The sequence below is a fragment of the Physeter macrocephalus genome, chromosome 21 (genome assembly GCF_002837175.3).
Source record: "Physeter macrocephalus isolate SW-GA chromosome 21, ASM283717v5, whole genome shotgun sequence".
In the NCBI taxonomy this organism is placed as follows: domain Eukaryota; kingdom Metazoa; phylum Chordata; class Mammalia; order Artiodactyla; family Physeteridae; genus Physeter; species Physeter macrocephalus.
The window spans coordinates 45,826,899-45,850,086 of NC_041234.1; the positions used below are offsets into that span (position 1 = coordinate 45,826,899).

At 37.6% G+C, this 23,188-nt stretch overlaps 1 protein-coding gene across 8 annotated transcripts in view; it reads right to left on the reverse strand.

The window, feature by feature from the left end:
- Positions 1-23,188, reverse strand: part of OPHN1 (oligophrenin 1) — a 671,055-nt gene that overhangs the window by 445,812 nt on the left and 202,055 nt on the right. For all 8 annotated transcript variants that reach the window (XM_028482255.2, XM_028482256.2, XM_028482254.2 and 5 more), the window contains exon 3: positions 12,389-12,484. In XM_028482255.2, the coding sequence (XP_028338056.1) occupies positions 12,389-12,484 (96 nt within the window). The remainder of the gene's footprint in view (positions 1-12,388; positions 12,485-23,188) is intronic.

Sequence of the window (23,188 nt, forward strand, 5' to 3'; positions counted from 1 at the left end):
ACAGCATATATACAGGTCTTATTTTTATATGTATTCAGCCAGCCTGTGTCTTTTGGTTGGAGCATTTAATCCATTCACATTTAAGGTAATTATCAATACGTATGTTCCTATTGCCATTTTCTTAATTGTTGTGGGTTTGTTTCTATGGCTCTTTTTTTCTCTTGTGTTTCCCACCTAGAGAAGTTCCTTTAGCATTTCTTGTAAAGCTGTTTTGGTGGTGCTGAATTCTCTTAACTTTCGCTTGTCTGTAAAGTGTTTTATTTCTCTGTCTAATCTGAATGAGATCCTTGCTGGGTAGATTAATCTTGATTGTACGTTTTTCCCTTTCATCACATTAAATATGTTCTACCACTCCCTTCTGGCCTGCAGAGTTTCTGCTGAAAAATCAGCTGATAACCTTATGGGGATTCTCTTTTATGTTATTTCTTGCTTTTCCCTTGTTGCTTTTAATACTTTTTCTTGGTATTTTATTTTTGATAATTTGATTAATATGTGTCTCGGTGTATTTCTCCTTGGGTTTGTCCTGTATGGGACTCTCTGCACTTCCTGGGCTTGACTGACTATTTCCTTCCTATGTTAGGGAAGTTTTCTAGTATAATCTCTTAAAATATTTTCTCAGATCCTTTCTTTTTCTTTTCTTCTTCTGAGACCCCTATAATTCGATTGTTTTTGCATTTAATGTTGTCCTCAATTGAGACTGTCCTCAATTCTTTCCATTCTTTTTTCTTTATTCTGCTCTGTGGCAGTTATTTCCACCATTCTATCTTCCAGCTCACTTATCCATTCTTCTGCCTCCATTACTCTGCTATTGATTCCTTCTAGAGAATTTTTAATTTCATTTTTTGTGTTGTTCATCATTGTTTGTTTGCTCTTTAGGTCTTCTAGGAACTTGTTAAACGTTTCTTGCATTTTCTCCATTCTATTTCCAAGATTTTGGATCATCTTTACTGTCATTACTCTGAATTCTTTTTCAGATAGACTGCCTATCTCCTCTTCAGTTGTTTGGTCTTGTGGGTTTTTACCTTGCTCCTTCATCTGCTGCATATTTCTCTGTCTTCTCATCTTGTTTAGCTTACTGCATTTGGTGTCTCCTTTCCACAGGCTGCAGGTTCATAGTTCCTCTTACTTCTGTTGACTGTCCCCAGTGGGTAAAGTTAGTCCAGAAGCTTGTGTAGGCTTCCTGGTGGGAGGGACTGGTGCCTTTGTTTTGGTGGGTGGGGCTAGATCTTTTCCCTCTCATGGGTAGGGCCACGTCTGTTGGTGTATTTTGGGATGTCTGTGAGCTTAGTATGACTTTAGGTAGCCTGTGTGCTAATGGTGGTTTTGTGTTCCTGTCTTGCTAGTTGTTTGGCATGAGGCGTCCAGCACTGGAGCTTGCCAGCCCTTGGGTGGAGCCAGGTCTTAGTGTTGAGACAGAGATCTCTAGGAGAGTTCTCAATAATTAATATCCATGGGGCCGGGAGTTCTCTGGTGGCCCAACATCTTGGACTCAGCTCTTCCACCTCAGAGCCTCAAGCCTTTTCCCCAGCCGGGGCACCAAGACCCTGCAAGCTGCATGGCGTGGAATAAACGGAAGAAGAAGAAAAAATAAACGGAGAGACAAAACCCCAAGACAAACATACCATACTCACAGAAAGAAAAGAAAAAGAGAAAACAAAGAAGAGAGCAACCAAACCAATAAAGACCCCAAAAACGAAAACAAACACTAAAAACTAAACTAACAAATACATAAAACCAGAAACAAATCAAATGCAGAAAGCAAAATGGAACTGAAGGATTTGCTTGGCCCAGTCAGCTGACTTGTTATACTCAGATGGACCTTGGCCAACTTGATCTGGCTGCTCTTCAGGTTAAACATCCAGATGGCCCAAATAACCAGCTTCTCCTGCAGTTGTTCAGTTGTTCTGCATGGAGAGGCTTAGCTGGCCAGAGGGCTGGTGAAATCCTGGGATTCTCTACAGGAAACAGGAGTGAGGACAGTCAGTTCCAAGGCCTCTCTTCTTTGTGTTTCGTCTAGTTTCACTTGCCTATAGGGTGCTGTGTGCAGAAGCCTTGCCCCTGGCACTTTAGACCAGAGTTCCTAGCACGGTGAAATGGCTGTGCTGACACCTCAGCTCTGTGGGCAGACGTGTGGAGAAGTGCCCAGAAGCTCCTGGGCAAGGTGTCCCACCAGGTCACATAGACTCCTGGACTCTCTGATGTCTTTTTATTCCTTTCCTCTTAGTCTGGTTTCACTTGCTCATAGGGAGCCATGTGAAGAAGCCTCACAGCTGTTCCTTCAGACCACAATTGTGGTTCTTTGAGTGGAAAGCATAAGTCTCTCTCTCTCTCTCTCTCTCTCTCTCTCTATATATATATATATATATGTAATTATATATTATGTATAGATATATATATTATATACATTATATATATATATATACAAACTCTTGTGCAATTACAAGAGTCTATGGGACCTTTATGATGAGGCAGGAGTGAATGGCAGGCAGGCCTGAAGCCTGAGCCACTTGAAGGACATTCCTGGGAAACTGACATTCACTTCACCTAATCTCCCAGTCCACAATCAGGAATGTGTTGGGATTGTTTTAGACCACTTACTCAATGCTAGCTGGCACCTAAGCAGCAGTCTACAGACAAGTTAGATGGGAAGCATGGCAGGAGGGTATGAAAAGTCCATGAGAATTGGAGAGGGTGACACTCATGCCTTGCAGTCTCCTCATTCTGCATGGGTGTCATCTTTTCAATCAACACCTCCATGGGAAGAACTCAGAGGGCCCTGGAAGCTGGCACTTCCCTTTGAAAGCACTCTGGGTTATGCCCTGCTTTGTGAATACTAGATCACTGACAATGTTGAACTTACTTTGAACCCTGGGCTCCAGGACAGCAGAGACTATTAAGAAACACCCTTTCATGTTCTGAAAAACAACTAAACCACAAAGGACCATCTCCATCCTCCCTCATGACTCCCATAAGACTCACAGATGACTTCCTTGTTTACCTGCCTCTATAATACCCCCAAGTTTCCTTCCTTTTCTTTAAAATGTTCCTCATTAATGAAGGTTTTCCCTATGGTAACAGTCCGAATACAATGACCTTCTTAAACTAGCTAGTGCACAGTTTTGTTACTTTGGATTTTATCATTTGAGTTGCACAGGAAGCACTGTCAAATCAAACGAAATTCTTAGCCTTCCCTGGGTTAAATCTGTATAGGTAAAATGTTTTAATACCATATTTCAGATATTATATGCTGGGAAGCTCCTAGAAAATTGTCAATGCCCTCATTGTCCATAATATGTTTCTATTTATCAGAGTCCTGGTGCTACCTTGCCTGATATTACAAAACAATATAGTGTCATCAGTTGCAATTTATTTTTTAAATGGTAACAACTGTAACATTAATTCTTTAACTTGAAATCAGCATCTCCAAATCAGTGGTTTTAATTGGGTACTCATTTCTCTTACCTTTGGAATCTTATTAATATAGAGATGTTTAGGACTACTCCAGATTATTGTTTCTCATTACATGATATTCTTAATGTATTCTTGGTATATTCTAACTATATGGTTGGCATGTTATGCCAGTATAATTACCGTATATCTGAAGATTTTTTGTAAAGATTGTTTTCATCCATTTTTATAAATTAGATGTAATATCCACTCTTCTTTGGACATAGACATCATTATGTTTACAAATATTTTGTCCAAAACCTTTTTTGGATTAATTTTTATCTTGTTCTGCATACCACAGAAATAGCCACATGTCCTTGTCAGTTGCATTATTATTCTTATAATGAACTCTCATCATATCTTTCACTTTTGAAAATTACCAGTAGTAAGTAAGTCACAGCTATGTAAATCTCTTCCTCATCTAGAGATACTTTATGTTTTATTCTAATGCATCCCTGAAAGCACTTGCAATTGTCTACAGGCCAGAGTACTTCATTGTTAAGAAGGACTTTCTCAGAACCCCAGAGAATAGGACTGTACCAATCCTTTTGTGTACAGGTTTCTGATGGCACCCTTTAAAGACCTTTGAGATCATACCAGTGAATTGAATCAGGATTCTGAGAACTCTGAGAATCAGATGAATTCATGAGTTTGCTAATGCAAGGTCTAGTAAAACAAGAACTACTTAGGACTGAATGAACTAATGAAGGATGATTGAGGGTTTTGTTTGGAATATTACTGATGTTATAATGTTCTACTTTTTTAATATATAAGGAACCCATTTCTCTTATGTTGTAAGTTATCTATAACTCATAACAATTTAGAAGATTATGCTTTTGTAAGTTGAAATGAAATAACATTCATTTGTAAATGACATTTGTAAGTGACATTATCTCTGCCTAATCCCATCTAGGATTCAGAAACTCATATTATACTTATTTCCATAACAATATAATTATTTACATAGGTTTAATTAGAGTCTGTCCTCTTTATTATCAGGAAAGGGTTGGAACACTGGTTTTTGCAACCAAGGCCTTACCTGGAATGACATATATGAAAATAATGCTCATTGAATCAGATATGACCAGATACTTTTAAGGAGCAAGGTTGACTTTATGGAGCCAACAATGCTTACAAAGCCCTCATGGAAAAACCAGGCTGACACCTGACTTACAGAGTTCTTGCCCTTATAGGTGAGTAAGGAAAGTCTCTTCCTGGCAGACCCAAAAACTTTAGGATATGCTGGGTATCTAGAGAAGAATTCACCCAAAATTTTAGGTACTGTAGGTGAAATCTGGTGGATAATTGTTGGCTTGGCTTCTTAGCCTCAAAGGGCTTTTAAAAGTCCAATCTTAGATTCTTTTTGAAAACTTCCAGCAAAGCAAACTTAAATAGACCCATAGGGCAAATAATTATCCTTGTTGTGAGTACAAATAATTAGGCCAAATCTCATGAGACCAGCCTTATTTTTTTAATCAAGAATATTTTTTCTTTGAGATTAACTTCCATCAAAAGGGAGAATTTTCGTGTTTCAATGGAAAATGATGCATTGTCTATAGCACACCCTTTTGGATTACCAGAGTTTTGCCCTGTTCTTTGTCTTTGAGCTAGTTGAACTTTTGCACCTCTTGTTAATTGAGAGTAACTTATAAACATGCACACCCTGTCTTGTCTGGTTGAGATTTAAATGACTTCCTCCTCGTCTGTCAAAAAAACAGTTTTGGTATCTATCTATAAATTGAACTGGATCCAGCCACCTTTCCCAATTTGTAAATATTCAGCAAATTTTCAATCCCTTCTATTTTTTCCAATATCTAATTATAATCCTCCAAACTAGCAATTCCAATTTTCCCCTTCCCATATGATCTGGAGTCATGGAGAACTAAGACCTGATGATCCAGATCCCTATAAGGATTCCAGGTCACGTTGTAACTGACCCTTTCCCCATGATATGAAGAAGACCTGTGAACTGAAACCCGATGACTTGATATAAACCTCTAAGCGCTCACCACCACAGCAGACCATGCACTGGGCTAGAATTTTCCCTGGACAAACCACTGTCTGGACTAAGGAAGTCGGGTGAAATGCTCAATTCATATATGCCCTTATATGAAAGATTGCCAGGACTGTGGACAACGTCACAAAGAGGACTGACATCCCACCTTGAGAGCTTCAAGAAACTCCAATGAGTGGCACTACATAATCAAAAAAATTTCCACCACTGACCTCTTAGAAATCACTGGACCCTCAGGGTTCAACTCCTGGCTCTTTTCTTTAATACAAACTTTTGCATTAAACAACAAGGTCCTACTGTATAGCACAGGGAACCATATTCAATTTCTTGTAACAAACCATAATGGAAAAGAATATGAAAATGAATATATATATATGTATATATATATATAACTGAATCACTTTGCTGTACACCAGAAACTAACACAACATTATAAATCAACTATACTTTAATAAAAAATAAATAAGATTTTTAAAAAATTAACTTTTATATTAATATTTTTCTTTTTCATTTAGGGTATACCTCTTCCTTTAGGATGTCTGATTTTCAGGACCTTAAAACAACTGACCTTTGCAACCTCAAAAGGTGGTCAGAAAAACACCAATAAAAGTCCTCAAGCGACTATTTCTTAAGCCCTGCTGCATCCCAATCAGGTTTATGATTGCCTGTGAGCTATCAGCAATGAATAATATTCATGTTGAATAAAAGTGTGGGGGCTGGGGGAATAGATAATGTAGAACTTTACCTGAGTCCTCTGCTCCTATAAAGCAGTAATGGGTGGCTGATGGAACTTTCTACCTGCAAGTTTGACCTTAAATCAATCTGCTTGTTCCACAAAGGAGTTTCTTCAAATATGTTATGACTAGACTAGAAATTTGATTTGCAGTCTGAGATTTAAAAACACTGCATTTTCTTTCTCCAGGCATAAACAAGCAAACTGATTCATTTCACCTAACACAGGTCCTGAGACTCTGGATCAACAAGCTCTCCAGGTAATTCTGATACAAAGCTATATTAGGAATAACTGAACTAGATCCCTGTAAACACTGACATCTCATTTAACATTTTCCTCTTGTAGTTAACTCAGGAAATATAGTTTCAAACTAACATCTTTCTCCAAAACTTAGGTTCTACCACCTTCCTAGTAGGATCACCAGGCACTGAGACAAATGATTTATATACACCCTCTGATACATGTATTTATCTGATTTACTCCTCACACTTCTGGGAAGTAGGTTATACTGCCTACTTTACAAATGAGGAAAACAGAGACCCAACAAGCTCAAGTAATTTTGCCAAGATCTCATAGCCAATAAATAAAACTCAAATCTGAAGGAGATACAACACTACCTAAACACTTGGAATTTCCTTTTGTTACTGGGCCATAGAGGTAGAGAAAAGGCCAGGCAATGCCAATTGAAAGCATAGATGTCACACTCTAAACCAGTGACAAATGTCATGGTCAGGGCAGTGAGATACTTCCTCCCACTTGTCTCTGTTGTACACAGACTGTGAGGTCCAAGAGCTGACCATCAAGGGAAGGAACTCTTCAGAGAAGCTTCAGGCTTTCCCTTACATCCTCTAGGAATCACTACCATCTCTGTTACACAACTGGAATCTACAATGGGGTTAATGCTACTGATTACCTCTTGCAGCAACCATGAAAAATCTATTATGGGGAGAACTGCAAGGCCCTCTTCACATGTAATGTGAAATCTAAAAGCTCAGCCCAAAATTCCATTCTAACTGTACCTTTACTAGTTTTTCCAGTGAAACAGAAGGGCCAGTAGTGCTGGCAATTGGAGGGCATGGCACACTCTGTTCTTTCCACTTCCAAAGCAACTGTTCTTTCCCAACAATAGCCTCCCAGTAGGATCTCGAAGATTGCTTCTCACAGCCTCTAAGGAGCTTCAGCCTCAGCCGGTGGAGCATTGGTTGTTCACCTCACTAACACCACACGTCCCAGCTTTCAAAATGACAAAATCAACAAAGCCAATGACTATGACAGGCCATTGAAATTCTCAAAATCTCTTTTCAGTCCCCATCAATAAAGGTCAGTTCATGAGTCAGCATCACTGAAAGCAATGGTCAGATGATAACTAGGAGTTTCTGGAATTGGCAGGCAAATGATAACTGAGTCAAAGGGTTACTGTAAAGCATACATTAAGAAGCGAATGTATCACAGCCAGCAGACATCCACAAGAACGTGGCAGCACCAGGGGGTCATTTTTATTTTTGTTTATAAGCCATTATGCTCAAGCTCACACACTCTCTTATGCTGCTGGTACTAGTTGACAATTTTGGTGGGTTTCAGAGGGGTGAGAGAGTTGAAACACAAAGTTCAACATAAAAGAAGATATGGGACACATCTCAGATCTGTTGGTTGGCTTTAGGGAAAATGGGCACCTGTTCAAAGTCTGACTTTTTTTAGTAGAAAAAAGGCATATTTACGAAATTCCACATACCATGCATCTGCAATCTTCAAGTTTACCAATTGATAGGCAAGTAGTAGTTATTTTTAAGAAATAAATATGTTTAGCTTGGGATGCTATAACAAAATACCATAGATTGGGTGGTGTATAAACAATAGAAATTTCTCACAGTTCTGGAGGCTGGAAGTCCAATATCAGAGTGCCAGCATGGTTGGGTTCTGGAGCGTGCCCTCTTCCAGCTTATAGACTGCTGATTTCTTGCTGTATCCTAACATGATGGAAAGAGGGCTAGAGAGTTCTCTGGGGTCCCTTTCATGAGGGCACTAAAACCATTCATGAGAGTTCCACCCTCATGATCTAATCGCTTCCCAAAGGCTCCACCTCCTGGTACCATCACTTTGGGGACAGGCTTTTAACATGAATTTGGGGGAGATACAAACATTCAGTCTGTTGCATTCCATCCCCTGCTCCATAAAATTCATGTCCTTCTCACATGTAAAATATATTAATTCCATCCCAACAGCCCTACAAGTCTTAACTCATTCCAGTATCAACTCTTAGGTCTAGAGTCCAAAATTTCATCTAAATATCTAAATCAAATATGGGTGAGACTCAAGGTACAAATTATACTGAGGCAAAATTCCTCTCTAGCTGTGAACCTGTGAAAACAAACAACTTATGTGCTTCCAAAATACAATGATGGGACATGCATAAGATAGACATTCCCACTCCAAAAAGAAAGAAGGAAGGAGTGATAGGTCCCAAGCAAGCCCAAAATCTAGCAAGGCAAGTTCCATATGATCTTAAGTCTTGAGAATAATGCTCTTTGGCTTGATGCTCTGCTTTCTAGACCCACTGGGGCAGCAGTCTAGCCTTCTGGACCCACTGGAGTAGCAACATCACCCCCACAGTTTGGTGGAGGGCTGCCCACACTGTGGCTCTCTGCAGTGGCCCCACACATTTTGGTTCTCTGTCTGGAGGAGGCATGGGGAGAGAGGTTTGTGTGTATCCTCAGGGTTCTGCAGAGTGGCCCCACCCCTATGCCTGGGGTGGGAGTGGCAGCCCTGATGATCTCTGAATCACCTTCAGGGTCCTTCTTCCCTTGTTTTGAAGAATAGTGTAGGTTCACATTGTTCTATGGTCTGGTCCTATAGGATCTAATAAGTTTTCCTCCATTTTGTCTTGTTTTTTCTGTTTCCTTTAGTCCTAGCTGGCAGTGTTTCTGCTGGTATAATCCCATCTCTATTCCTAGCTTTTGTTGAGATGTTTGATTAAATCCATGGTTCACACCCACATTAATCTCCTTATCAAATGGTATGTCTACCATACCTTTAGTGTTTTCTTCCAAATACACTTTCTCATTTTTTGTAATATGGATGAATCTTTAAGTTCTGGTTCCTTTTTGCTTAAAAATTTCACCTTCTCTTCATTTCTCTCCTCTGACATTTTAGTATAAGCAGTCAGGGTAAACCAAGCCACTCCTTTAACACTTGCTTAGAAACCACGTCGCCAAATATCCAATTTCATTGCTTGCAAGTTTCACCTTCCAGAAAACACTAGAACACAAACAGTGCAGCCTAATTATTTGCCTCTCTATAACAAGGATCACCTTTCTCCATTGTCCTATAACATGTTCCTCATATCTGTCTGAGACCTCCTCAAAATGGACTCTACCATCTATATTTCTACCAATATTCTGTCCATGATTACTTAGGTATTCTCCAAGAAGACTAAAGCTTTCTTTACCACTCTTTCTTCTTTCAGAGCTCTCGCCAGAATCACCTTTAAAATTCCATTCACAGCAATCTAGGCTTTCTCTGTCATGCACCTCAAAATTCTTTCAGCCTCTGCCCATTACCCAGTTCCAAAGCCACTTCCACATTTTTAGGTATTTGTTATAGCAGCACCCTGGACTTCTCAGTACCAATTCGTGTTTAACTGAGTTCAGGATGCTAAAGCAAAATACCATAGACTGTGTGGCTTATAAACAACAGAAATTTATTTTGCACAGTTCTGGAGGCTAGAAGTCTGAGATCAAGGTCAGGTTCCCCTGAGAGCTCTCTTCCAGGTTGCAGACTGCCAACCTCTCATTGTATCCTCACATGATGGAAAGAGGGTGAGAGAGCTCTCTGGAGTCTCTTTTATAAGGGTACTAATCCCATCCATGAGGGCTCCACCTTCATGACCTAATTACCTCCCAAAGGCCCCACCTCCTAATACCGTCACATTGGAGGTTAGAATTTCAGCATATGAATTTGTGGAAGACACAAAAACATTCAGTCCGTTGCAAGGTACAAAGTAACCAAACCTTATATTAACAATAATGATTAAATAGCTAAAATTTATTTAGGCACTGTGCACACGTGGCATTGATCACCTCATCCCCATATTACAGGTGAGAAATGTAACACTCAGAGAGGTGAAGTCACTTGCCAACGTTACACAGCTAATAAGTTGCAAAGCTAGAGTTCAAACTTGGACTATCTGACTCTCACAATATTAACTTTTAAATAAGCCATGCCCTTAGACCAAGATAGATTTGCAGAAGTAGAATGAAGTGGAGTGAATAAAGAAATAATCCAAATGCAAATGTCTGCCTCACTAGTTACACTGCCACATTTATCCAAAAGATTAGTCATCAACCTCATAAAAATACTCATTGCAGTATTATTTATAATCATGAAAAACTGGAAATAAGCTAAATTTCTAACAACAGTTGAAGAGTATATAAAGTATAGCTCCTATAATAATGAAACTCAAATGCATCCATTACTCATTCATTCAACAAACATGTATTGAGCATCTACTGTATGCTAGGTACTCCTCTACATGCTAGGGAAATAGTAATGAACAAAACAATGTCCTTGCCCCATCCAATGAAGCTTATGAAAATTTTTAAATGACATGAGAAAATACTTGATGAAACGTTAGGTTAAAATTAGATAAAATTATGTATTTAGTATGAACTAAATTACACATACACAAAACAGATATACCTGTACAAAAGAGAGTTAAAAGACAATATGCCAATACATCCAATACATTGCTTCTGTGCTGAAATATCTTATAATTACAGCTAACTTTATACTTTATATATTATTCATATTTACTGCAAAGAGCATTTAATATAATAATAATACAGTTTATATTTTAGTTCTTGGGCTCATAAATATAAGATAGTTCACACTACTTCTGTGCTCTCATCTAGCAAATGCTTTACACTAACTCTTTAATGTGGTGCTTCAAGGACAAAGCACAACCCTGCCTGAAAAAGTTTCAGCGTTACACCCCCTACCCGACTCTTAGTCTCCCTCCCCACCACGTCACGATGGTTACAAAATTCCTGAGCCCACCTGGGCAACGCCCACCTGGGCAACTGGACCTGTCCCAAATAAGGAAAGGCATATGCCCTGCCCCACTCCCACTCTATAGAAGGAAGGTATATGTGACTCGACCAATAAGTAAACGAAATTTTCACCGCGGACCATTCCTTTGCTTTCTGGCTATAAAAACTGATCAATAGCACATGTTCTGGCTCGACTCTCCCAGACTACTAGGAAGTCAGTCTGCCGTTCTGGCAGCAACCTTTCCCTCTAATAAACTCTACCTTCTTTACATTCTGCCTTGTGTCTGGAAATTCTTTTCCAACCCGCGTTCGGACCACAACAATTAACTCAGTGGTCACCAAACTTTTTTTTTCAATGGCCAGAGGGCAAATATTTGAGGCTTTGAAAGTCATGCAGTCTCTGCCACTACTACTCAATGCTGCCGTTGTACTACAAAATCACCCACAGACAATATTTAACTGTGTTCCAGTTAAGTCTGTGTTCCAACAAAACTTTATTTACAAAAAAATGTGGCAGAGAAGATTGGCCCAAGGGCCATAATTAACTTCATAACAAACACAAAGTTCTTACTTCCACTGTTCAATCTCCTAATTGTAACACCCTTGAGAGATAAATATTAACCACATTTTACAGAGGACAAGACTAAGGCTCAGAGAGAGGAAATATCTTGTCCAACATCATGCAGCTCACAAAGCAAGTTATTAAATTCAGCTCCCAAGAGAGATGCCAAATCTCCTGTTGCCTTAAAAGCTGTACACATATAAATGCTAATTTTAAACTTTCTTGGGGAATTTGTTCCTTAGAAGAACCTTACTCTGAATTATTTTGCGAAAAAAACAAAAAAAAATCACTCTTTATCCTTCACAAAAACATCTATTTTCGTGTGTTAGATTCTTTAAAGAAAAATTCCCCTGCAGACTGAGTCAAAGACCTCAATGGAGGTTTAAGGGATATCTTTTGATTGCTTTGTGTGAGGAGGAAATGGGACTACCAGGGAATGTTTCTTAAGCAGCCTCCCAGGAGCTTGGCACAACAGGGGACAACAGGGAATAAATATGCCCAAGTTTTCTATACCCACAGACCAAGGAGGCTGCTTTTTCTCAGACCTGCTATGAGAGGCACATGGCCATATGTAGCTGAAGACTTACCAATGTTAATCTCGTCATCAGTCAGAGTGTCTCCAATGAAATCAAACTGAAAGGACTGCAACGTTTGGGAAAATTTCTGAACAGCAGAGGAGTAATCTGTAAAGGAAGGGAAACAGGAGAAATGGTCAAACTGCTGCCTTTTGTCTGATTTCCTCATCTCTGTTAGAGCAGACAGGAGAAAAACAAAGGGAAGTGCTCCTAGCAGGTAGCAAATTGCATTGCAAGACGTTAAACCAAAGACCAGACCTTCAGTAGAAAATTTGAGCAACTAAAACCACACATTAAAGATGAAGTAGGGGAGCTTAGTGAAGTCCTTCGTTAAAGTCATGGTACATGTTTTATCTTCAATCCCTGTCCTATATTACCTGTTCTACCCAAAGCCTGTAAGACCTAAAGCTACTTAGTTGTACTCCTAAGAGAGTCTCCTTAAGCTTTATTGAGTGCCTATTATGGACAATGGACTAGATGCTTTCTTAACTCTACCAAACAAATATCCACAATCATTGTACAAAGAAAAAAATAGCTCCAGGTTCCAGAGCTATCTGGAAGACCTGGAACTAGAAGCCCGGTGGTCTGTCTGTGTCTCTAGGGCATTTCCCATGACAACATAGGTAACAGCTGGACATTTTACACATTAACCAGATGGCAGCCTGGGTTAAGATACTATCTGGCAAAGGGACAAATTTAACTTGCTCACAGAGTATTCACTAAGGGACCTAAAATAAGGAGATAATTGATGAAAAATTGAGGGTGGTATGGCCAGACAGATGTTTTTATTTTTGGTCAATGATTTTGAATTTTATTACACAGAAGTTTAATGATGATATAAAATTAAATCATAATTAGCTACCCTTTTGACAAATTATCCTTATTGAAATTCTTAAAATATGACTTTCACAGGCATATCCAGCCAAACCTCCAATCTTGCTACACCAAGAGTGGTTCTCAGGCCAACAGTATCATCATCACCTGGGAGCTTGATAGAAATACACATTCCCAGGCCACACCCCAGACCTACAAAATCAGAAACTGCATTTTTATATAATCCCTAGGGGATTCATATGCTCTTTAGAGTTTGAGGAGCACTGATCTCACCAACTAAAGTAACACATTAAGACCAGATTCAAGGAAAGATCAAGCTTCTTGGTAATTTTTGGTCCCCTTTTCCTATTTCTTCTTTCACTCCATAGTTTCATCATCCTCCACCTTCATATCTATCAGATATACAAGCTACTGAAAGTTTCTGCTCTCACCCTAACAGAAAGGGAGACAATGCAAACAACAGTCCTTTCAATGAAAAGTTATCATGGTTAGGCTATCATGGTTAAACACAATAAAACATGCGTAGGCATTTTTCTGGAGCAGATAAACATGCCAAGAATTTTATTACCTTCTTATCTATGTCCCATTTTCAAAAGTACTTATTTTTAGTATTTAGATCCTTGATCCTCTGAACAAACCATTGGCAATAATAACAACAATAACAATAATAATAATACTTTATAGAGATTGGAGACTGCAGACCAGGTTACCATTCCTTTTCAAATTTCCACATTTTAGAATCACATTTTCCACTTCAAATCAGGCCACATAAATGTGAGAGGAGCATGCACACCCTGCCTTCCACATTTCATCAGGAAAGAGAACACAAAACTGGCTCCATATCTGGAAAACTTTTCTCTGGCCTCTTTGGCCAGCAGCAAAAAAAAAGCAAGGCCAGTGTTTCTCATGTGCTCTGTTTTACTCAGGGAAATTAAATATAATATTCACTGTACTGTCCTTTCACAAATACCAGGATTTCGTAAATTGAGCTGAGCAAGGTATAGTTATAAATCACTCCTCATTTAGAATTATATGAACATTTTAGAAACCACAAATAGTATGATTTTCAACATTTATAGTATTTTGTAAGTAAATGCATGGAGTGAGAAAGGAGTTATATTCATTCCCTTTCTCATTATTTGCACCAACACTCTTCTCCAGATTTCTTGGACTTCAAAACACTACCTTACATCTGCACAGAGCTTGAAAATGTTTATGAAGGACTTTGCACAAACACTTTTCATTTACTCTTCCAAAGTATCTAAAGGTAGGTATTACTATCCTCACCTTATAAACAAACCCAAAAAATGAGACCATGAAGCAAATCACATGCACGAAAATACAAACACAAATTAATAGCTCTTCATGGAAAGCAGGTCTCATTTATTTGGCCTCTGTACTGAGGGAAATGCCAGGAAAGACATATATTTTAGATAAATGTGTTGGGTGACTTCTTGACTACAAAGAATCAACAGATAACCTACAAATGCTTATCATAGATGGGACGTTTATTTCCTTATCGTCCTAAAATTCGCTGCACCACTCCAAACCATGTAAATTCATCCTTATATCCTCCCTGATACTGCCCCACCCCGGCCCACAAAGCCACTATCTCATAATTTATCAAGCTATCTTTGTCAGTTCTCCATCAATCACCTTATTTATTCGTGTGTCTTCTATGATGTTTTTCCCTCATCTTTTCCTAACTCATTTTAGAATGTAGTTGGATAGTGCCTTTTAGGCAATTGAAGTTTCCGGGGAATGAGGCAGAATATTAACGGGATCGATTAGTTAACTAATTCATATTATATAGATCCCAATTTGGTTTCTATCACTATAGTTTTCTACAGAATCATACGGAATATCCTCTTTTATTTCCAACTTATTTAAGTCTGCAGGATGTCTTGGTAATTCATGAATCAGTAATTCATTCTTTTTGTTGCTAAGTAGTATCCTATTGTGTAAATATACCATAAGTCATTCATTCACCTATTCAGGGACTTTTGTGATGTTTCTAGCTTTTCACTATTATGAATAAAACCTGCTATAAACACTCATATATAATTCTTTCTGAGACATATGTTTTCACTTCTCCCAAGGAGTGCACCCTAGGAGCTCAATGAATGCATTTTATGGATAGTTGGTAAATGTATATTAAACTACATAAGAAAAGGTTAAACTGTCTTCCAAAGCCATTGTACCATTTTGTATTTTTATCAACAATGTATGAGACTTTCAGTTGATCAACATACTTTCCAGCATCTGGTTATTTACTTCTTAATTTTAATTTTAGCCATTCTAATGGGTGTGTAGTGGTATTTCACTATAGTTTTAATTTGCATTTTCCTGATGACTAATGGTGCTGAGTATCTTATCATGTACTTACTGGACATTTGTAATAATTTTTCTTATAAAGGGTCTGTTCAAATTTTTGCTTCTTTTATGATTGAGTTGTTTATTTTCTTAGTATTGAGCTATAAAATTTATTTATATATTCTGGATACAAGTTTTTTGTCTCATATATATATATATCTCAAGTACTATCTAAATTAACTAAAGCTTAAAAATCTAAGGGCTGTATATTCAAGACAAAAGAGTGAATCTTTATAAAAACAGTGAATTTTGTGATATATTAAATTATCCTAATCAAATCACCTTCTCTCCAGCTCTGCAATCTCTGCAATAACGTTAAAAACCAACAGCCTCACAACTAGAGTATCTATGAAAACCAACAGTTTAGCAGCCACTGGAGAGGGCAGAAGCGGATTGGAGGTTCACAAGGCCCCACTCTCAGAGAATGATTACTCTTTGTCCAGTCTGACAGGTACAGAAAGCTCCATCCTTGGAGTTTGTCTTTGCTTCTCTTAACGCAAAGTTAATTCTGTGTAAACTATGCTGCCATTGAAGCATTTACAAAAACAATCATCTGAAATTGTTTAAGACTGTGGTGACCTGAGGTGCTATACAAATTAGACTTATAAAGTGGCTGAAGAAAACACCTGCTAAGAAAAAACAAGACAAATTAGAGAAATACATACCCATAGGGGTCTTTGCAAAGCTGAAAACTATTCCAAGAAATCTAGAAAGACACATACATGCAAAGAAATGTATGCACACTCTGGGTTGTGTGTTTGCCCACAGAAGACTTGAAAACGCCTTAATCTCTCTCTTCTGCCTGAATTTGAGGCCCTGTACAAGCAGGGAGAGAATGGTAAGGCAGCGTTGTAAATTTACTGCAGAAATGTTGAAGGCATGCCTTAAAAAACACAGAAAGCCTTTCAGCAAAAGCTGGGAGACGTACTGGTTAAAATTATTTAATAAAATCCCCATCCAATCATTAGCAGAACACTAAGCTAACCTATCAAAGACCTCAGTGGTTTCACACAACAAAAAGTATAGACTTTAAGATAAGATTTAGTCCAGGAGGTCAAAAAACAAAGAACAATAAGAGTCACTGATAACAAACCCTGGGAGGGAGACAGGATCTAATTTTCAGAGTTGTCACATTATATTATTCTAAATGTACCCTTTCCAACAAGAAATTATGAGACACACAGAGAATACTGCCCCATACTCAAGAAAAAAAAAAAAAAAGGTTATCAATAGAAACTATTCAGGAGGAAGCCCAGACATTGGACTTTCAAAAAAAAAAAAAGATTTTGAATTAGCTATTTTAAATATGTTCAAAGAATTAAAGTAAACCATGCCTAATAACTAAAGCAGAGAATGAGAATGATGTGTCACCAAATAAACAATAACAATAGAGGGTTGGAGATATTTTTAAAAGAGCCAATTAAAACTTCTGTAGTTAAAAAGTACAAGTAATCAATAGCAAAGACCAATAAAACTAAAAGCTGGTCCTTTGAGAAAAACAAAATTGATAAACCATTAGCTGCACTCATCAGGGAAAAAAGGGAGAAGACTCAAATTAACAGAATTAGAAATGAAAAAGGAGAAGCAACAACTGACACCGCAGAAATACAAAGGATCATGACAGATTACTACAAGCAACTAGGTGCTAATAAAATGGACAACCTGGAAGAAATGGAGAAATTCTTAGAAAAGCAAAACTTTCCAAGACTGAATCAGGAAGAAATAGAAAATAAAAACAGACCACTCACTAGCACTGAAATTGAAACTGTGATTAAAAATCTTCCAACAAACAAAAGTGCAGGATCAGATGGCTTCACAGACAAATTCTATTAAACATTTAAAGAAGACTTAATACCCATCCTTCTCAAACTCTTCCAAAATACAGGAGAGGGAGGATCACTCCCAAACTCATTCTGTGAAGCCACCATCACCCCAATACCAAAACCAGACAAAGACGTCATGAAAAAAGAAAATTACAGGCCAATATCACTGATATACACAGATGCAAAAATCCTCAACAAAATACTAACAAACAGAATCCAACAGCACATTAAAAGGATCATATACCATGAGCAAGAGGGGATTCCCCCCGGAATGCAAGGATTCTTCAATATACGCAAATCAATCAATGTGAAACACCATATTAACAAACTGAAGGATAAAAACCATATGACAATCTCAATAGATGCAGAAAAAGCTTTCAACAAAATTCAATACTCATTTGTGATAAAAACTCTCCAGAAACTGGGCATAGAGGGAACGAAACTCAACATAATAAAGGCCATATATGACAAACCCACAGCCAACGTCATTCTCAATGGTGAAAAACTGAAACCATTTCCTCTAAGATCAGGAACAAGACAAGGGTGCACACTCTCGCCAATATTATTAAACAAAGTTTTGGAAGACTTAGCCACAGCAATCAGAGAAGAAAAAGGAATAAAAGAATCCAAATTGGAAAAGAAGAAGTAAAACTGTCACTGTTAGCAGATGACATGATACTATATATAGAAAATCCTAAAGGTGCCACCAGAAAACTACTAGAGCTAATCAATGAATATGGAAAAGTAGCAGGATACAAAATTAATGCACATTGTTAGTATATATGCATTCCTATATAGTAACAAAGAAAAATCAGAAAGATAAAGAAACACTCCCATTTACCACTGCAACAAAAAGAATAAATTACCTAGGAATAAACCTACCTAAGGAGGCAAAAACGTGTATGCAGAAAACTATAAAACACTGATGAAAGAAATCAAACATGATACAAACAAATGGAGAGATACACCATGTTCTTGGATTGGAAGAATCAATGTTGTAAAAATGACTATACTACCCAAAGCAATCTACAGATTCAATGCAATCTCTGTCAAGTTACCAATGCCATTTTTCACAGAACTAGAACAAAATATTTTACAATTCATATGGAAACACAAAAGATCCTGAATAGCCAAAGCAATCTTGAAAAAGAAAAACGGAGCTGGAGGAATTAAGCGCCTGGTCTTCAGAATATACTACAAAGCTACAGTAATCAAGATAGTATGGTACTGCCACAAAAACAGAAATATAGGTCAACGGAAGAGGAGAGAAAGCCCAGAGATAAACCCACACACATATGGTCACCTTATCTTTGACAACGGAGGAAAGAATATACAATGAAAAAAAGTCTCTTCAATAAATGGTGCTGGGAAAACTGGACATCTCCATGTGAAAGAATGAAATTAGAACACTTGCTAACACCATACACAAAAATAAACTCAAAATGAATTAAAGACTTAAATGTAAGGCCAGACGCCATAAAACTCTTAGAGGAAAACACAGGCAGAACACTCTATGACATAAATCACAGCAAGACCCTTTTTTACCCACCTCCTAGAGTAATGGAGGTAAAAACAAAAATAAACAAATGGGACCTAATGAAACTTAAAATTTTTGCACAGCAAAGAAAACCATAAACAAGATGAAAAGACAACCCTCAGAATGGGAGAAAATATTTGAAAATGAAGCAACTGACAAAGGATTAATCTCCAAAATATACAAGCAGCTCAGTATCAAAAAAACAAACAACCCAATGCAGAAATGGGTGGAAGAACTAAAGAGACATTTCTCCAAAGAAGACATATAGATTGCCAACAAACACATGAACAGATGCGCAACATCACTAATCATTAAAGAAATGCAAATCAAAACCACAATGAAGTATCACCTCACACCAGTCAGAATGGCTTCCATCAAAAAATCTACAAACAATAAATGCTGGAGAGGGTATGCAGAAAAGGGAACCCTCTTGCACTGTTGGCGGGAATGTAAATTGATACAGCCACTATGGAAAACAGTATGGAGGGTCCTTAAAAAACTAAAAATAGAACTACCATATGACCCAGCAATCCCACTACTGGGCATATACCCTAAGAATACCATAATTAAAAAAGAGTCACGTACCACAATGTTCATTGCAGCACTATTTACAATAGCCAGTACATGGAAACAACCTAAATGTCCATCGACAGATGAATGGATAAAGATGTGGTACATATATACAATGGAATATTACTCAGCCATAGAAAGCAAAGTAATTGAGTTATTTATAATGAGGTGAATGGACCTAGCCTCTGTCATACAGAGTGAAATAAGTCAGAAAGTAAAAACAAATACCGTATACTAACATGCATATATGGAATCTAAAAAAACGGTACTGATGAACCTAGTGGTGGGGCAGGAATAAAGATGCAGATGTAGAGAACGGACACACAGGGGAAGGGGAAGCTGGGACAAAGTGAGAGAGTAGCATTGATATATATACACTACCAAACGTAAAGCTGATGTCTAGTGGGAAGCTGCTGCTTAGCACAGGGAGATCAGCTCGATGCTTTCTGACAACCTCGAGTGATGTGATAGGGAGGGTGGGAGGGAGACGCAAGAGGGAGGGCATATGGGAATATATGTATACATATAGCTGATTCACTTTGTTGTACAGCAGAAGCTAACACAACATTTTTGTAAAGCAATTATTCTCCAATAAAGATATAAAAAAAGTACAATAACTGAAATAAAAATTTTACTACAATGGCTTAAGATTAAATTTGAGCAGGCAGAAGAGTCAGTGAACTTGAAGACAGGTCAATTGAGATAATCCGGTCTATGAAACAGAAAGAAAAGAGAATGAAGAAACATCAAAAGAGCCTGAGAGACCTGTGGGACACCAACAAAAATGACACTACACACATAGTGGGAATCGCAGAAGAGGAGAGAAAGAAAGGGAAAGAAATAACATTTGCCACATTTGATGAAAAACATTAATCTGCACTCCCAACAAGCTCAACACACTTTAAGGAAGACAAACTGAAAAACACACACACCTAGAAACATCACAAACTGCTGAAAGAAAAAGACAGATAAGTTTAAAAAGAAGCAAGAAAAATTGACTCATTATGTACAAGAGAGACTCAATAAGATTAACAGCTGACTTTTCTTCAGAAAGCACGAAGGCCCCAAAATAGTGAAGTGACATATTCAAAGTTCTGGGGGAATAAAAAGCATCAAAAATACTCTATATCTGTCAAAATTAACCTTCAAAAATGAAGAGAAAATTAAGATATTCCCATACAAAGAGAAATTGAAAGAATCTGTTGTTAGCAAAAGTGCATTACAATAAATACTAAAGGGAGTCTTCCAGGTGAAAATCGAAGGACACTAAACAGTAACTTGATCCACGTGAGGAAGTGAATGGCAACAGCAAAAGAAATATACGCAAATATAGAAGATAGAGTAAATGTATTTTGTTTGTTACTCTTTTCTCTTTATGTATGAGTCAAGAGAAAACTGTGCATAGCAATAGTTATAAAACTATGTTGATGAAATTATAATGTATAAAGTGTAATTTGTATGAAAATACTAGCACAAAAGAAAAGGGAGGTAACATAGCTATATTGAAGAAAAGTTTTTATATACTACAGAATTGGTATTAATCTGTCCTACATGATTAAGGTTAGATATCAATTGTATTTCCCAGGACAACCAATAAGTAAACAGCTGAAAATATATAGTAAAATAAACAACAAACTAAAATCATCTACTAGAAAATCTTTTTTTACACAAAAGAAGACAATAGTGGAAGAATAGAAGAATAAGAGAGATACAAGGCACACCAAAAATAAATAGCAAAATGGTAGATGTAAATCCCACCTTGTTAATATTAAACATGAATGTACTAAAAATTCCAATCAAAGCCAGGGAGTGGTAAAATAGATTTATAAATTAAAACAAAAAATACAGTGATCCAAAATCTATGGGATGTAGCAAAAAACAGGTCTAAGAGGGAAGTTTATAGCAATACAAGCTTACCTCAGGAAACAAGAAAAATTTCAAATAAACAACCTAAACTTACACCTAAAGGAATTAGAAAAATAAGAACAAATCCCAAAGTTATTAGAAGGAAAAAAAATCAGAGCAGAAATAAATGAAATAGAGACTGCACCCATATTTTAATTGGGATGAAACTCAAGTAGCCAAATTTCATTATGACTCAAAACCTGATGGATGCAATTCTACTTCTTAAGCATATTAAACAGTGGAATGCCCAAGGGATTGCCAGGCTTGATGGTTTTTGCTGCCTTCACTTTAAAAAAAAGTTGTTCCCTTAATATATGCATCCCTTTACACTTAACAATTTATTAACTTAAATGAATCCTTATATTAACACCTGGTAGGGCTGTGTGTTTTTCCAAGGCAGAATGAGGTAGTGGAAAGATCACTAAGACTGCAGTTCTAAGTCTTGGCTCTGGAACTAATCAGCTTTGTGGGTATGGGCAAGTTACTTCGCCTCTCTGGGCCTTGATTTAAAAGAATCCTTACTACTTACTAGCTACTATGATTGCCTTCACTTTATACGTAAAATTATAATATCGTCTACCTCAGGGGGTTATTGGGGAGATTAAGATGTCATACTTTAAAAACTAGAGATCACTTTATAAATGCCAACTATTTTTATTTTAAAATTGGGCTATTGTTACTATTAATAAGACTGCTATGAACATCTAATGAAAATGTCCTATAAAAATTAAAATAGAATTAGACAAACAGTGGCTCTTGCATTTTAAAGACTTGTTGAGAGTATGATAAAATATACAGATTTTCTTCCCTGAAAAATGTATATATATAGACATCTGTAAAATCTCAACTCCCAGAAGCCATGATGTCCAACTTAAGAACTCTCCAACAAGAAAATCTTTAAGGTCTCTTCTAGCTCTCTCAGCCTTGAGTGTATGATTTGACTCTTTTAAATAAAGTACCCACTCAATAAGTCAGATTGATTCAACCAATAAACCCTCCTCCTAATCCAAACACATAGAAATGTTAAGTAAATTTCAACAAGTGAGTGTGTGTGTGTGTGTGTGTGTGTGTGTGTGTCTGTGTGTCTGTGTGTCTGTGTGTCTGTGCCTTCTAAAATATCCACAGATCTAGAAAGCAAGCAAAACTCTCGGGACTTCCCTGGTGGTCCAGTGGTTAAGAATCCACCTTCCAATGCAGGGGACGTGCATTCAATCCCTGGTCAGGGAACTAAGATCCCACATGCCATGGGGCAACTAAGCCCACATGCCACAACTACAGAGCCCACGTGCTCTGGAGCCCACACACCACAACTAGGGAGCCCATGCACCACAACTAGAGAGAAGCCCACACAAAGCAATGAAGGATCCCGTGTGCTGCAACTAAGAACCAACGCAGCCAAAAATAAATAAATAAATTGTTTTTTTTGGGGGGGGAACTCTCAAGTACCAGAAATGAAGAGGAGAAGAGGAAATTCAAAACCAGAGGAGAGAGCAGTAGCTGAGACCAAGTAGCCAGTGGAAGGGTATGAGAACTAGATACAGTTGATTCTCATCATTTGCAGATTCTGTATCTGCAAATTTGCCTACTCACTGACATATATTTTCCCAGCAGAGGTCATGAAAATCAACACTGCTTTCTTGTTTCAACTCTCATACTATAAACAAGTGTCCTTTTTGTGGTCTGTTTATTGTCATGATTTTCATATTTTTGTGCTTTTTGTTGGTGATTGAGCTGTTTAATATTGCCCCTAAGCATACTGCTTAAGTGCTG